Raw genomic sequence first — 14,561 nt, 5'->3', positions numbered from 1 at the left:
GCTGCTAAGATACGAAGCAATTCGGTCTGTCATCCGGGTCTGGCCCACGGCGAGAGGTAATGGATCAAAAGACGGAGAGATCGCAACGGGTGTTCTGTGGCATCTTCGAGGATGATGTGCTCTTTTATCTGTCAGGAAGGTCTAACACCACATAAAGATGCTGTCGACTCCCTCGCGCCAGATAGCTGGTAAAGTGTTGGTTTTTTGAGTTCGGAATGTTGGATCATGGTGGGCGTGACGTGACTGGACCAAGACGCGTGGATTAGAGAATGATGTAATTTGATACAGTGACAGGGAACACTAAACACGAGTTTAAAGTGTATTGATGTACTTCGTACCTCGGTACCTTTGTACAAAGGCGCACTTCGTACTACGAAGTAGTTCAATTCAAATCCTCAAAATTGCTGGTCAGTGGCTGACTCAGACAATGGGCGAATGGTCATAGTCCAGAGGCACTGTATGTGTACAGTGTCCTGTTTGGCTGGAGGTGTTGGACGAAACTTAACGTGGCCCCTGGGAAATTGGGTTCCCTTGTCTCCAAAAACCACACGACACCATCACCACTTTCCTACCTCCCAGTTTGCCCATGATCTGGAGCTCCAATCCCACGGCATAATGAAGTTCACACTGTTGGTTTGCAGCCTGCTGTCACTGCTCGTATCCGAAGCTGCTGCGACAGCTTTAACATATAAGCTTGGGTCGAGCGAGAAGGCATGCTTCTACGCGGTAACCAAGAAGGAGGCTGAAAAGATCGCCTTCTATTTTGCGGTGCGCAAGCATCCATCCCATCGTTTTCTGCACCCACGGCACTCCGCGCAGAGATGAATACACGTACTAATTCGATTTATATTGTTGACAGGTTCAATCTGGCGGATCTTTCGACGTTGACTACATCGTCACAGGACCAGGTGGGAAAGTGATACTCAGCGGAGAGAAGGAACGCCAGGGAGACTTTGTCTTCACAGCCAACTATCCGGGAGACTACGAGTTCTGCTTTAGCAATGAGATGAGTACTTTCGCCGACAAATTCGTCGACTTCGAAATTTCGGTACGTCTTCGGGAAGGCTGGGCATGCGCAGCCCAGGGACCATAATTCGACTCTCCTTGCTGACGATTGGTCGCGTGCGTTCTAGGTCGAAAATGAAGCGAGAGCCGAACTTCCCTCGAAGCAAGGGACGTCGCCTGAACACACCTCGCTGCTGGAGGAGTCTGTTTACAAAATTTCTAGCCAGCTCTCCACCATCTCTCGAAACCAGAAATACTTCCGTACTCGCGAGAACCGAAACTTTAGTACTGTACGCAGTACTGAGCAGAGGATTGTAAACTTCAGTTTGGTTCAGTGTTGCTTGATCGTCTGCATGGGGGCCCTGCAGGTTTTCATTGTCAGGTTCTTCTTCCAGGTCAGTGCCTCTTATAACCGATGGTCTCGTGACGCGAGGCGTTGGATGCTAACTAGCAGTAGGGAGCGAGGAAGGGATATGTATAAAGCTGGGCGCCGGGAGGTATCATTTCCGCGATGGCGTTCGAAATGTATCGTCGTGTACATCATATAGATAGTTGGGTTTGGAGAAAAACGATATGTCCCCCATGCCAAAATCTTGGAGCGGGAAATGAGCAGTCATTGGGACCTGCTTCGCGGCTAGCCTTTTTGTTTATCTTATATCTTGTCTTAGAAAACCGTGTCACGAAATTTTTACGTCGCCCCAATTCATTTCGCATCATGGCCACCGTTTTCTGTAACCAACTTACGTAGCAATAGTCAAAATACGCACTTCATCTTACCTCTGACAGATTAGATGCCGTCAAGGGTTTCGCGTCTTTGACTGGGCACGTCTAAAAGTTGCGTGGTACAGCATCAAGTGTGAAAATGGCAACACACACTCGAGCCTACACCCCCAGGTAGCGGGGGTTGGATGGCGGGTAAAGCAAATCCTGGGAAGAGCAGCCCGTTTGGCCAACTACTTTGCCATGCCGACCGATTCGGCCCTAGAGGGAACCACCACTTCGCTCACCCGGATTGCTTTTGGGGATGAGAAGTGTACCTGTGTAAGTTACTGCCAAGAACTGTGCCAAAACGGCACTTTTATTTTATCTACACCGTCCTCCATTGGTAGCTTTGATTACCTAATGCGAAGATTTTCAGAGTGCAAGTATACTTCGTAGCGATTCCTGTGCAACCGTCAACTGTGGGAGGCAAGGCTGACCATACATCGAACCCGAGACTCTTTTCTTCTTTCATTTACGCAAATCTGCACTTCCTCAACTACGTGTCTCCTCCACAAATGCTTTTGTATTCGCACTCTTAGCATACTTCAGTGAAAGTGAGATGACTTCCATCGCCGATTCCCTCGCTGCATCTCTACCGAAACCAAAATACACAGGGGAGGAAGAAGAGGTCCCGATACGAGCACAGCAACGGGGTCCCCGTATAGTCGGTCCCGGCCAACTCGATGAGTCCCAAATAGTACTAAGAGTAAGCCGCAAACCCTTGTTCTGCACTTTACCTAGAGCTAGCTGACCTGAATATCGCGCTTGCAGCAGTCGGGACCTCCCCCCTACGGGCAGAGGAAAGGATGGCGACCCCGAAACCCCGAAGACTTTGGCGACGGTGGCGCGTTCCCCGAGATTCCCGTTGCGCAGTATCCCCTCGAGATGGGCAAGAAGTCTGCCACGACGAGCAATGCACTTACCGTGCAAGTTGATTCTGAAGGAAAGGTCAAATACGACGCGATCGCTAGGCAAGGACACTCGGACAAGCGCATCATCCACACCTCTTTTAAGGATTTAATACCGTTACGGCAGAGAGCGGAGGCTGGAGAGATCGACCTCTCTCGTCCGAACCAGGAGGAGGTTGAAGCAATCGCGGAAAGAACGAAGAACGCCCTCGCAGCGCTCGTCAACAGTGCAGTAGCGGCGCAGAAGCCAAAAACTGTCAACACCGGTCAACGCCAAACAACATTCGTCAAATACACGCCGGCGAGCCAGTTCGGCGATAATTCCAAGAAGCAAGATCGCATCATGAAGATTGTCGAGCGACAAAGAGACCCCATGGAGCCACCCAAGTTTAAGCATAAGAAGATACCCCGAGGACCGCCATCACCGCCACCGCCTGTGATGCACTCGCCTCCACGGAAACTCACCGCTGAGGATCAAGAAATGTGGAGAATACCTCCTCCTGTATCCAACTGGAAGAACCCTAAGGGATTCACCGTTCCCTTGGATAAACGATTGGCCGCCGATGGTAGAGGCTTGCAGGAAGTGGCGATCAATGACAAGTTTGCACAGTTTTCCGAGGCCTTGTTTATGGCTGATAGACATGCCCGCGAGGAAGTACGACAGCGGTCTCTCATGCAGCAAAGACTCGCAGAAAAGGAAAAGGCACAAAAAGAGGAGAATTTACGAATGCTCGCAGCAAAGGCGCGCGAGGAAGGCACTGGGGCTCGACCTTCACGACGGTCTCGGTCCGTTTCGGTCAGTGGGAGCGAGTCGTACTCGGAGAGTGAGAGTGCTAGCGATGATTCGGGGCGGAGAGCAAGAGATGAGGCAAGGAGAGAACGACAGCAAGAGGAAAAGAGGAAACTGCGACAGTCGCGCATGGGGGCCGAAAGACGTATCCAGGTCATGGCCAGGGAGCAAAATCGCGACATATCAGAAAAGATTGCGCTTGGGCTTGCGAAACCAACACAAACCAAGGAGTCGATGTACGATTCTCGCCTGTTCAATCAGTCGAGCGGGTTCCATGCTGGATTTAATGAGGATAACCCTTATGACAAGCCGCTGTTTGCCGCGCAAGACGCAATTAGCAGTATATATCGACCGAGAGCGAATATGGAAGAAGAGGACGAGGAGGCTGGCGATAAGGAAATGGAAAGAATTCAGAAGTCTGCCCGTTTCGGAGAAGTTCTGGGTAGGGGCAAATTTAAGGGTGCCGAGGAAGCAGAGGTTTGTCCCCCCAACTCCCCAAAACCTATTTTTCTTCCTAGTCTTGAGAACTAACTTTTGCATTTCTTTGTTACTAGGCTCGAGAAGGACCTGTACAATTTGAGAAGGAAACTACGGATCCTTTCAATGTCGATAAGTTCCTATCTGAAGTCGAGCAAAGCTCGGTTCAAAAGCGAGGGTACGGATTACAGGAGGGGGAATCTCAGAGAAAACCGAAGCGGACGAGGGTTGACGACGATGACGACGGCAGCGGCGACTAAGCTTTCACTACTCAGTAAAGAAGGGTACCTACGCGAGCATTAGTTTTTTTTGGGGCAGAGCGATCGGGGGGAATTCCCTTGGGGCGTGAACGAGACAGGAAGATATCAATAAAATCGATAGATAACACTGGAGATATCTAAATGCCGTGCCGAAGGCAATCATGGGTAAAGATCAATTCGAAATGCAACTGCATCAATTCATTGAATGATCGATGTGCCTCTGCCACACTCCGCACTAAGCATTTCAGCAGTCTGGAATTTCTGTGTGGCGAACAATAATCTATAGTACTTCGTATATAAAACCAAGATTCAGACCATCGGAAATGAGGTCGAACAGAGTGGTGAGTGGGTGCCGTCCAGTCCAGTCCAGTCCAGTCCAGTCCAGTCCAAGGATCAATTGATTCTGCTACCCACTGTCCAGTACGAAACCAGGCAATCGATGAAATTGATCAATTTGACGCTTGGCCTGGCGGTTGGCTGGCCAGCCAGGCCAGGCGTTGAATATCCACCACGCTCTACGAGCAGAGTACGCTACTGCTTAATAACGGGAGAAAACGAATTTGAACCGATTGATACATTGTAGTTGAATAATTGAACCTTTGACTTGACCAAGCCACCAGCCCGCCGATTATACGAAGTACAAGTCTCATCGAGGGTCCAAGTCTTCGCTAGGCGCGGCAACTGCTCACCTCCACCTCAAGTCCTCGACAGAGGCGAGCGATCTTGCACTCTCGCTCCCAGGACACCCTGGGCTCCCTGCGTCAAAGTTGCCTGGTGCATCTACTAATAATCTTGACAAGAAACGAGACGCGGCCTCCAGCCTATGTGCCATCAATACCGCACCGTTAGTTTAAATTCTCACTTCACCCAGTCAATCCCTGTCCTAATCTCTTACAGTGGTTATATTATCGCGAGCCAGGGCTTTTCACCTTTTGCAAGTTCAAATTCACACGCAAGTCGTAGCAGCGCGTCCAGCCAGAGTCAGCACTTCATCAATGTTGCTCTCATCCTTAGCCTACCCCAGCTCGCTTGGTTTCTGCTAGTGTTTGGGGCTACCTCCAGTTTCTTGCCATACTGGTTCCCGCGAGCATTCTAGATGTTGTATTGGCGACGCCTACCGAGGGAAAGATGGCGAACTCCAGAGGACCCGAGCATGCTCGAAAAGCGCGCAAGCTTGGCGTTGTGTCCGGCGTCTATATTCCCGTCTGCCTGAGTATCCTCAGCATTCTGATGTTTCTCAGATTTGGTCTCATCCTTGGCCAGATCGGCTTGATTGGGATTCTCGGTATGCCTGCGTGTCTTAACCACCTTCTCCGGCCTGCTTCCCCCCAAAAAAATCAGGCCAACCAAACCCACCAAACGCGCCTGCCTTCTTCGTGCTCTTCTCTCCTGTACCGGGCGCTAACATGTGAGAAATTCTAGGGCTCCTCATCACAGCATACATCGTAGACTTCATCACGGCACTGTCCCTCTCTGCTATCGCCTCGAACGGCGAGGTCAAAGGAGGCGGTGCTTACTATCTTATTTCGAGGTCTCTCGGTCCTGAGTTCGGCGGCTCCATCGGCCTACTGTTCTATCTGTCCCAAGTCCTAAACACGGCCCTGAACGTCGTCGGTCTGATTGACTGCATCAAGCTGAACATTGGTGCGGCCTTCCCTCAGGGATATTGGCAAGGCTACGCTCTGCAGACCCTCGTTCTTGTTGCATGCACCTCCCTTTGCATGGCCGGCAGTGCCATCTTTGCCAGAGCTAGCAATGTCTTGACTGTCGTCTTGTTCGTTGCCATTTTCTCAATACCTGCCTCAGCTGTACTTCTGCAGCCGTTTCGCGACGAGAATCTTGGCATTGAGTTCACAGGCCTGAGTCTACAGACTCTACGAAGTAACTTGATGCCACGTCTAGGGAAAGAGTCGTTCAAGGGTCTCTCGGCATTCTCGTTCAATCTCTCGATATATCGTGACCTGTTTGGTATCCTCTTCCCTGCTACATCGGGAATATTTGCTGGGGCCTCTATGTCTGGTGATTTGAGGAACCCCAGCCAGGCTATACCCCGAGGTACTCTCTGGGCAATGCTAACAACCTGGATTGCGTACCTGGTTGTTGCTCTTTCAATGGCAGCCAGCACCACCCATGAATCGTTTCTCAGGAACGCAAATATCATTGCAGAAACCAACCTATCACCACTCATCATATTTGCCGGTGAATGTGCAGTGACCGTATTTTCAGCGCTTATGGGCGTGATAGGATCCGCGAAGCTTCTTCAGGCTTTGTCGAGGGACCGACTGCTGCCGGGCCTCGATGTTTTCGGCCGGGGAACTAGCCAGGGAGACGAGCCCATCCTCGCCATGTTGTTGACTTATGCCATTGCTCAGTTCGCGCTGTTGGCTGATTTGAACCAGATTGCAACTTTCATCTCAATGGGATATCAGGTTTGTCCGCTCCCGCTTCCCGTTGCCCTGCGTGCCGTAACTTGTCTGCTGATCTCGCCCCCTTCTTCTTCCCCTAGATGACCTTCTTCGTGATGAACTTGGCCTGCTTTCTGCTCAAGGTTGGATCAGCCCCGAACTTCCGTCCTGGGTTCAAGTTCTTTAGCTGGCAGACCGCTTTGGCTGGCTCCTTCATGTCTGCCGCCGCCATGTTCTTTACGGACGAAACCTATGCCGCCGCCGCGGTCTGCCTCGTAATCTTCCTTTTCTCGCTGATACACTACCTTTGCCCACCTAAACGTTGGGGGGATGTTTCACAAAACCTCATCTACCATCAAGTTCGCAAGTATTTACTGAGACTCAAACCAGAGCATATCAAATTCTGGCGGCCTCAGATAATTCTGTTGGTCAACAATCCGAGGCACCAAACAAGACTCATCCAGCTGTGCAACTCCATGAAAAAGGGTTCGCTTTATATCTTAGGCCACGTAATCGTCACGGATGATTTTAACACTGGCGTTCATGAAGCCAAGCTCCAGCAACATGCCTGGGCGAGCTTCATCTCCGAAATTCCCCGCTTAAAGGCATTCGTCCAGTTATCAATGTCCCCCTCAATCACCTGGGGCATTAGAAACCTCATTCTCTCAGCTGGGCTGGGAGGTATGCGGCCGAACATCGCCGTTCTAGGCTTCTATAATATGGACGAACTAAGGCGCTCACGCCCCCTTGTCCCCGTGCCCAGTGCCCCGACATCCCCAACCTCCAAAGCTAAGCGACCCGGTGCTAAGGCAGTCAATCGCCGTCGAGGAGATACCGCGGCCCGTCTCCTCGAAGGCTTCCTACCAACGGACGTCATCCGGAGAGAAGATATGATATCTGTGACTGACTACATGACCATCCTTGAGGACTTAGCGCTGCGGTATCGGCTTAACGTTGCCGTGGGTAAGGGATGTGAGAAGCTGGAGCTGCCCAGGCACGACGGCTCCAATACCAAGAAATATATTGATCTCTGGCCAATCCAGATGTCCGCCGAGATAGTGTCCGACGGTAAAAGCATCCTAACTACCAATTTCGATACGTGTAAGTTCTGCCTGCGTCGCGGAATCGGCCCCAAACTATCCAACTTGACGACTTGCTAACACGTTGTCATGTGGACGCCCAGATACGTTGATTCTCCAGCTCGGATATATCTTGAATAGCGTCCCGGCATGGAGGAAGGCGTTCAAACTGCGTGTCCTTGTGTTCGTTGAGTACGAGAACGAAGTGGCCGAGGAAGTGATGCGTGTAAAAGCGCTACTTGACAAGCTGCGGATCGAGGCGGTAACTCGTGTTTTCTGGCTAGCTTCTGGAGAGCTACATACCTACGAAACAATTGTCAACGGACGTTCCGGAGATGTTGACTCTGAAGCCATGGTGAATGACATCCTCAGAGACGAGGATTGGTGGGAGGAGCTACGGTACCTAAGGGGAAGACGGGATTCCATGACAGCCTCACAGGAGATGGATTCTTTGGCGGCCATCCTTGATGCTCCCATGGGAAGGCCGAGCACCCCAAATCCTCGGATCGATGATATCGACCTCAAAAAGCGCCGCGCTAGTATGGCGGACCTACGTGATTTGAGGTCGAAACCAAGTGTGTCGAAACTCGCCCGACTTGGTGTCGAGGTCGGCATTCACACCCATCATTTGGGAGACGATGTGTTTGATGACCAGATCGACCGGCTGGATCATTTGGATAGCGACGGAGAAAATAGCGACATCGATCCCAGCCACGAACTGTCAGATTCGGATCTTGAGAATAGCTCACCCGATGCTGCAAGCGATGAAGAAGAAGAAGAAGCGACAGACCCCTCCCGACGACCGTTGCTGGGATCGATACTCCGTCGTAGGAGCTTTGGTGATGCGTTACGCGATCACGACTCACCAAAGCGAAGAAGGTATGGACCGCCCAGCCAGCGGCGTGAATTGATGAGCAACACTGGGGAGGCGAGCTCGGTATCCTATGGCACACTCGTGGCCGCCGCTCCCCCAGGACAGCCATCTCCATATGGTTCTAGTTCCTCTCGACCCCCAGAGGGGAAAGCACCGACAGGCGGATTGGAGAGCCAGGATAAGCTGCCTCCATCGAGTCAATCCGGTGGTGACAAACCGCCAGATCCAGATAAGCAGAGCCCAGCGAGCTTGCAAGGAGTGGCCGAAGGCGTGCAGGGGAGGCCAAAACAATTGCCGACCGAGAGAACGAGAGTACGGTCTCCCGATAGACACCCACGACTCCCGCGCGCAGTCTCCGATCGGCCTCCTACTCTCGTCCGCGGTCTAGATGGTGACACGCTAACTGATCGTCGGTCCCAGGCTGGCGAGAGCTCTTCTTCGGCCCATGCCCCTGCGACACTCTCTCGCCAGTCCTCGGCTATGAGATTCACTAGCAAGCCTCTGCCGGAGACGAAGACCGATGTAGAGGGCCATTCGGGGCCCACGATCATGTTTGCTGACCCGGCACCCCCATCTGCGCCATTATTCACGGAGAGACCTTCGCTTTCGCGGCAGTCATCAACGGGCCGGTTCTCGAGCCGGCTGGCAATGGAACCCAGACTACCGAAGATGCCGGGTGAGGTAGATAACTCGAGGGTTTCATTCTCAGAACCCTTGCATCACAGTCGTCGTGGGACAGCACGTTCCGAACTCAGCCTCGACCAAAGGATCAACATCCCAGGTTTACTAGACAGCTACAGGTCTGAGACGACTCCGGACAAGAATGATGACGGGTCGTCCTATTCCACCCAAAGCCTCTCACTCTCGTTCAACGATCTTCCGAGCCGCGCTCAGCATCTTATACTGAATGAGCTGATGCGGAAGAACAGCGCAGACACAGCTATTCTTTTCACCACTCTCCCGATTCCGAAAGATGGCACCTGCCTAGATGAGAACATGACCTTGAAATATCTATCAGACGTTGAAGTCTTATGCAATGACCTACCACCCGTTCTGCTTATCCTGAGTAACAATATGACCGTTACTGTGGGCTTGTAGGATAGGACTAGCCGGAGATCGACTTTTCTCGAGACACGACTGTGCCACAGGGTCTTGGTGAATCCATATAATCATTTATACTCTGTTAATATAGATACTTTGATACGGCGGATCGGAAAGATTGAAAATTTCACCATTTATTCACCACATCTGGATGTGAATCATTCCAAGTCGTCAAGATAATAGGTGTGCTGCGGCGCATCATTTACTTCTTCTATCCATCTCGAGGAACCACCCCGCCTCCCGTTCCTCTCTCCCAATATATAGATCTAGACAATACACCAGAAATACATTGCATCGTCTCTTCACTCTGCACATTACGGTGGCTTTCGCCCATATGGTGGAGTACTCATCCGTGGCCAACTTAGATCGGGATATGGCAGAAAATAATCGTACTGCCATCGAGATCTCAGCACGATACCTGTGCCTGTTTTAGTCTATCGTATGCAGACGGCTTCCTTCGATAGATTCCATAGTCCACGAGGCGTCGGGAAGCAGAGAAGGAGGGGGCAGGATTCAGCTCGCTCCATGGTGCTTTGTGATCGTCCATGCTTCATCCCTTGTCGCTTTGACATGCCCGAGCCCCGATGTTTCAAGTCGACCAAAACCAACTCCCCGCGAAAATGGTAATCACCCACCCAGCGTATATCTAGTCCTCGTCCTCTTTTATCTGTCAAGAAGCCACCCTACTTACCATCGACCCTCATAGCAACAATCAGTCAAAATCAGGTTTTACAAGCATCGACCGAAATAGCAACGGAGTTGGCGGAGGCCTTGAGTCGTGAACTACTACTTGTTCTGCATAGCTATGGTTAACATCGGTTGGCACTCATCTCCATATTCATGCGAGACAACGACCAGAGCAGCGCTAATTGACGAACTGCCCTTGACTAGACTGGCTTCTGGATGGGGGTTACGTCCCTCATCCGATCATAAGAATGGGCATTCGGCGAAACTGTCGGGGAAGATTGAACTCCATTGCCAGCGCCTCTCTTTCGGTAGCAACGGAAAGAAAATGGGCCTATATCAATAAGCTCCACAGCAGGCCCATAGCTGTTGAGACGGAGGCCGCCAACAAGCAGCATTATGAAGTTGGAACTGGTGTTTTGACGGCGTGTCTAGGACCGCGGATGAAGTATTCGTGTTGTCTTTACCCCAAGGGAACCGAAACGCTGGCGGAAGCTGAGGTGGCCATGCTAAACTCGTATGTCGAGAAGGCCGAGCTCAAGGATGGCATGAGCATCCTCGACCTTGGGTATGTGCAAGAAGCAGCTAGCGTATTGTATAACTGTTTCTACGAACATCCGTGTATGCTAATTAGTACGTATTGGCTAACTGGAACGAGCAGCTGCGGCTGGGGCTCCTGTGCGCTCTATTTCTCGGAAATCTTCCCCGGATCCAAAATTACGGCGATTTCCAACTCCAGGACGCAGAAGGAGTATATCGACTCAAAAGCGAAAGAACTAGGTCTTACCAATCTTAACGTCATCACCGGGAACATCGTCGACTATGAGTTCGAATCCGAATCTTTTGACCGGGTTGTGTCTATCGAGGTAACGTGAATCACCCCGAGGCATCGCGAACACTGACAACCATGACATCAGTTCGCGGATATATGCCACTAGAGTTGACAGATTCGCAGTTGTTTGAGCACATGAAGAATTACGAACAGCTTATGGCGAAGATCTCCAGGGCGCTGAAGCCCGAGGGTAAGCTATTCGTGCATATATTCGCTCACAGATCCACTGCCTATGACTATGAAGAGGGCTGGATGTCGACTCACTTCTTCACTGGGGGCACCATGCCATCTGCGGATCTCCTCCTATATTTCCAAAGGGATCTCAAAATACAGCATCAGTGGTGGGTCAACGGCAAGCATTATTCAAGGACCTGTGAGGTGAGTTATAACCATGACGTGAATGGCACCGCGGCCCATTCCTCAGGACAAGTCCGGGCAGTATGAAGTGGAGAAAGGAGATTGACATTCTGCCCAGGATTGGTTGGCGAAAATGATCGGGAACAAGCAAGAGATATGGCCGCACTTGTGCGAGACCTATGGTAAAGAAAATGCAAGGACGTGGTATAATCGATGGCAAATCTTCTATATGGCATGCTCTGAACTCTTTGCGTATCAAGGTGGTGATACATGGGGTGTTGCTCATTGTCTGTTTATCAAGCCTTCTAATGGTACCGCAGTCTGAGTGCGCGTTAGGGATAGGATAGACGCAGTATTATAAGCACCAGTGTCGAAGTGGCAGCTCCTTGCAAAACATCGCCATCGTACATCGGTGAATGTGCCGCAAAGTCTAGCTCGGGAATGCGATTGGAACCAAAACTAACACCCAGGTGTAAATCCATTTTCTGTTTAATGCTCCCAAGGATGTTTCCAGCCTAGTAGTACTGGCCCTATATGTCAATTACAAGTTAGCATCCTTCTCTTCGAAGCGGATGGAGCTTGCGCAGGGGTCGGCCTACCATCCTTCTTCGCGCGGTACATGAGCTAAACGAGAGAGCGGTTAGCATGTAGGTTCGGTTAATAGAACGGAAAGGAGGCTGGGACATCGTACGAAAAACCACATGCCCGCCCCGAGGGCCTTAGCCGTAAATCGATAGATGAATCCGGCATGGGGGACAGGCGGCGCTCGGCCTGGGGGAAACATGTTTGTGCGACCGAAAAAGCTGTTGGGGTTGGGGATGTGCCGGCTTCACTCTGCTCGAGAATACTGTCAATTCGGGAATCGAATGTAGGGAGCGGCGATTGGAGAACCTACTCTGGTTTTACGACGCCTTCGAATGCTCGGACGTTGAGGTGTCGGAAGGTAAATCACGATTGGAGAAAACGGTCGTCTGAGGTGGACTGGGAATTGAAGACTTGACAGATTACATAATCACGGAATGTTCCGAAGGCGCCTCGAACAGGCTCATTGCTCTTGCTTCGATTGTTTTTTCCAAAATGTCGCTCAATCTCTTTGTCAGACATGGTGCCTTTGTACCTCGGTATACTAATAATAATTGTTGTGCAAGGACCTTCGGAAGTTTAGACACGGACAAAGCTCAAATGGAAAGTGGCAACTGGGAACATTTGATTTGAGCGACCAGCAAGGACACCTGGCAACGGGGCACGTCATCCCGCACCCATCAATTGTTCCATCTTGAAAGCGATAGCTCAACTTCACCGCAGCAGCACCTCACAACCCACAAAATCGAACATACCGCAATTCACTCTTTTCAATCATGGCATCCATGAAACTCAATACCAAGTCACCAACCATCCGACGTATATGTGAGCAGCCCCCGTAGCATGGATCCATCCAAGGTCATTAGTGTAGAACTAACCTCGCCGCCTTCCTCAATAGTAAAAGAGGCCCAGGAGCTTGCAAATACACCCTCGCCCGACTACACTGCGACCCCTTTAGAGTCCGACCTTTTTGAATGGCATTTTACTTTCAAAGGGCCCCCGAATTCGGTTTACGGTGAAGGCATCTATCATGGGCGCATCATACTACCCCCTGCATACCCGCTCCGCCCACCTAGCTTCAGATTCATGACACCGAGCGGCCGATTCGAGACCAATCGCGAAATCTGTTTGAGCATCAGCGGCCACCATGAAGAGACGTGGCAGCCGGCTTGGGGTGTTCGCACCGCCCTTGTCGCGTAAGGCCGCCTCCTCGGCATCCCGAGAGTGTGTCATTTTCGTTTCGCTCTAACGTATTCCACACCTAGGTTGCGGAGCTTCATGGAAACAGACCCTAAAGGCCAACTGGGAGGCCTTGATACCACGGACGAGGTACGAAAGCGGCTTGCGACTGAATCGCTCTCTTACCTATGTCCGGCGTGTGGAAAGTCCAACGCCGACATAATCCGCGAATGCAGTGAACAATCGGAAGCCAACCCGGATACATCGGCGGGTAATAAAGAAATCGACGTGCCCTCGGATTTGAGGATGAGTTGGAAGGACGAGTTAGCCCCGGGCCCGGGGACCCAGACACAGCGAGATCAGTCGACCGCGCAACCGATTATAACCGACCACCGCCCCGACGCCTCTGTTGATAGTACGGAGCAGATCAAACCAGCAGAGCAGGCGACCAGCCCGAGGACGCAGTCTTCCGCCCCTGGTCCTGCTTTATCAACAAGAACAGCGCAGTCACAACCCCAACCCCAACCCCAACCCCAGAACGTCGGTGTTCCCCGCTGGCTCGACCAGCTCATTTTCTTTCTTTTCGTTGTTCTTGCCGCTGCGATATTGCACCGGCTGCTTTCATCCACCACGACAACCATATGACATTTGCATATCACCTATGTATATTTGTAAATGCATGGTTTGCCATAGACCCAATGCTTTTATGGCAGGTTCGATAACGAGAGTTTGAACCCCCTTTCACCGCTGATTGACTCGAGGCCAACACTGGGCGGGGGATATGATGCCGCCTTCACTAACATTCACAGAGCCTCTTCATGGAGCTCATCTCTCGAATGTAAAGATGTGGATGGGCTGTTGCCGAGATAAGTGAGCTACGACGTAGGCTTGTTTATCACTCATCCTTACATCCTTAGGCAGATCTCTTTGCAAGGCGTCAACCACAGGCCAGACCGAGAAGGCGACCGTAGATGACGATGTTCTCCTATTGCTACCTAACATATGGGTTTTATTCTATTCGGTGGGCGCCGGACATTGATCAAGCACGGCTCATCGTATAGCAGCGGGATCGGGTGTGTGGCGAGTCGGCTAGCATGCTGCCTATAGCTTCGGATAAGGAAAGAAACAAAAAGAAACAGAGAGGGGAAAAAGAGAGTGAAAGAAGAAAGGGAACAAAAGAAAGCCTAACGGGGACATGTATAGAACGTGCGACTTCCCCTAATTACAATCATTACCACGTTTTACCGCCCGACAAACTGCATGTAC

The 14,561-nt window shown here is 51.3% G+C and overlaps 3 protein-coding genes across 3 annotated transcripts; all 3 read left to right on the top strand.

The window, feature by feature from the left end:
- Positions 1-615: 615 nt before the first annotated feature.
- SAPIO_CDS10390 (uncharacterized protein) lies at positions 616-4,202 on the top strand (the record flags this gene model as incomplete). The annotated part of the gene is made up of 8 exons (XM_016783983.1): positions 616-768; positions 860-1,048; positions 1,134-1,400; positions 1,900-2,046; positions 2,144-2,150; positions 2,307-2,473; positions 2,539-3,942; positions 4,020-4,202. 8 exons carry the CDS (start codon positions 616-618, stop codon positions 4,200-4,202), a joined length of 2,517 nt encoding a protein of 838 aa, XP_016638818.1.
- Positions 4,203-5,330: 1,128 nt separating this feature from the next.
- On the top strand, positions 5,331-9,658 carry SAPIO_CDS10389 (Solute carrier family 12 member 3; the record flags this gene model as incomplete). The annotated part of the gene is made up of 4 exons (XM_016783981.1): positions 5,331-5,487; positions 5,625-6,631; positions 6,709-7,708; positions 7,791-9,658. 4 exons carry the CDS (start codon positions 5,331-5,333, stop codon positions 9,656-9,658), a joined length of 4,032 nt encoding a protein of 1,343 aa, XP_016638817.1.
- A 938-nt stretch (positions 9,659-10,596) lies between these two features.
- On the top strand, positions 10,597-13,940 carry SAPIO_CDS10388 ((S)-coclaurine-N-methyltransferase; the record flags this gene model as incomplete). The annotated part of the gene is made up of 6 exons (XM_016783980.1): positions 10,597-10,913; positions 11,007-11,211; positions 11,301-11,518; positions 12,407-12,477; positions 13,015-13,312; positions 13,382-13,940. The coding sequence occupies 6 exons, from the start codon at positions 10,597-10,599 to the stop codon at positions 13,938-13,940; spliced, it is 1,668 nt and encodes a 555-aa protein (XP_016638816.1).
- Between the last annotated feature and the right edge of the window lie 621 nt (positions 13,941-14,561).

The sequence above is a fragment of the Scedosporium apiospermum genome (genome assembly GCF_000732125.1).
Source record: "Scedosporium apiospermum strain IHEM 14462 chromosome Unknown SEQ_SAPIO_0165, whole genome shotgun sequence".
Lineage (NCBI taxonomy): Eukaryota > Fungi > Ascomycota > Sordariomycetes > Microascales > Microascaceae > Scedosporium > Scedosporium apiospermum.
This window is presented reverse-complemented; position numbering and strand designations above follow the sequence as displayed.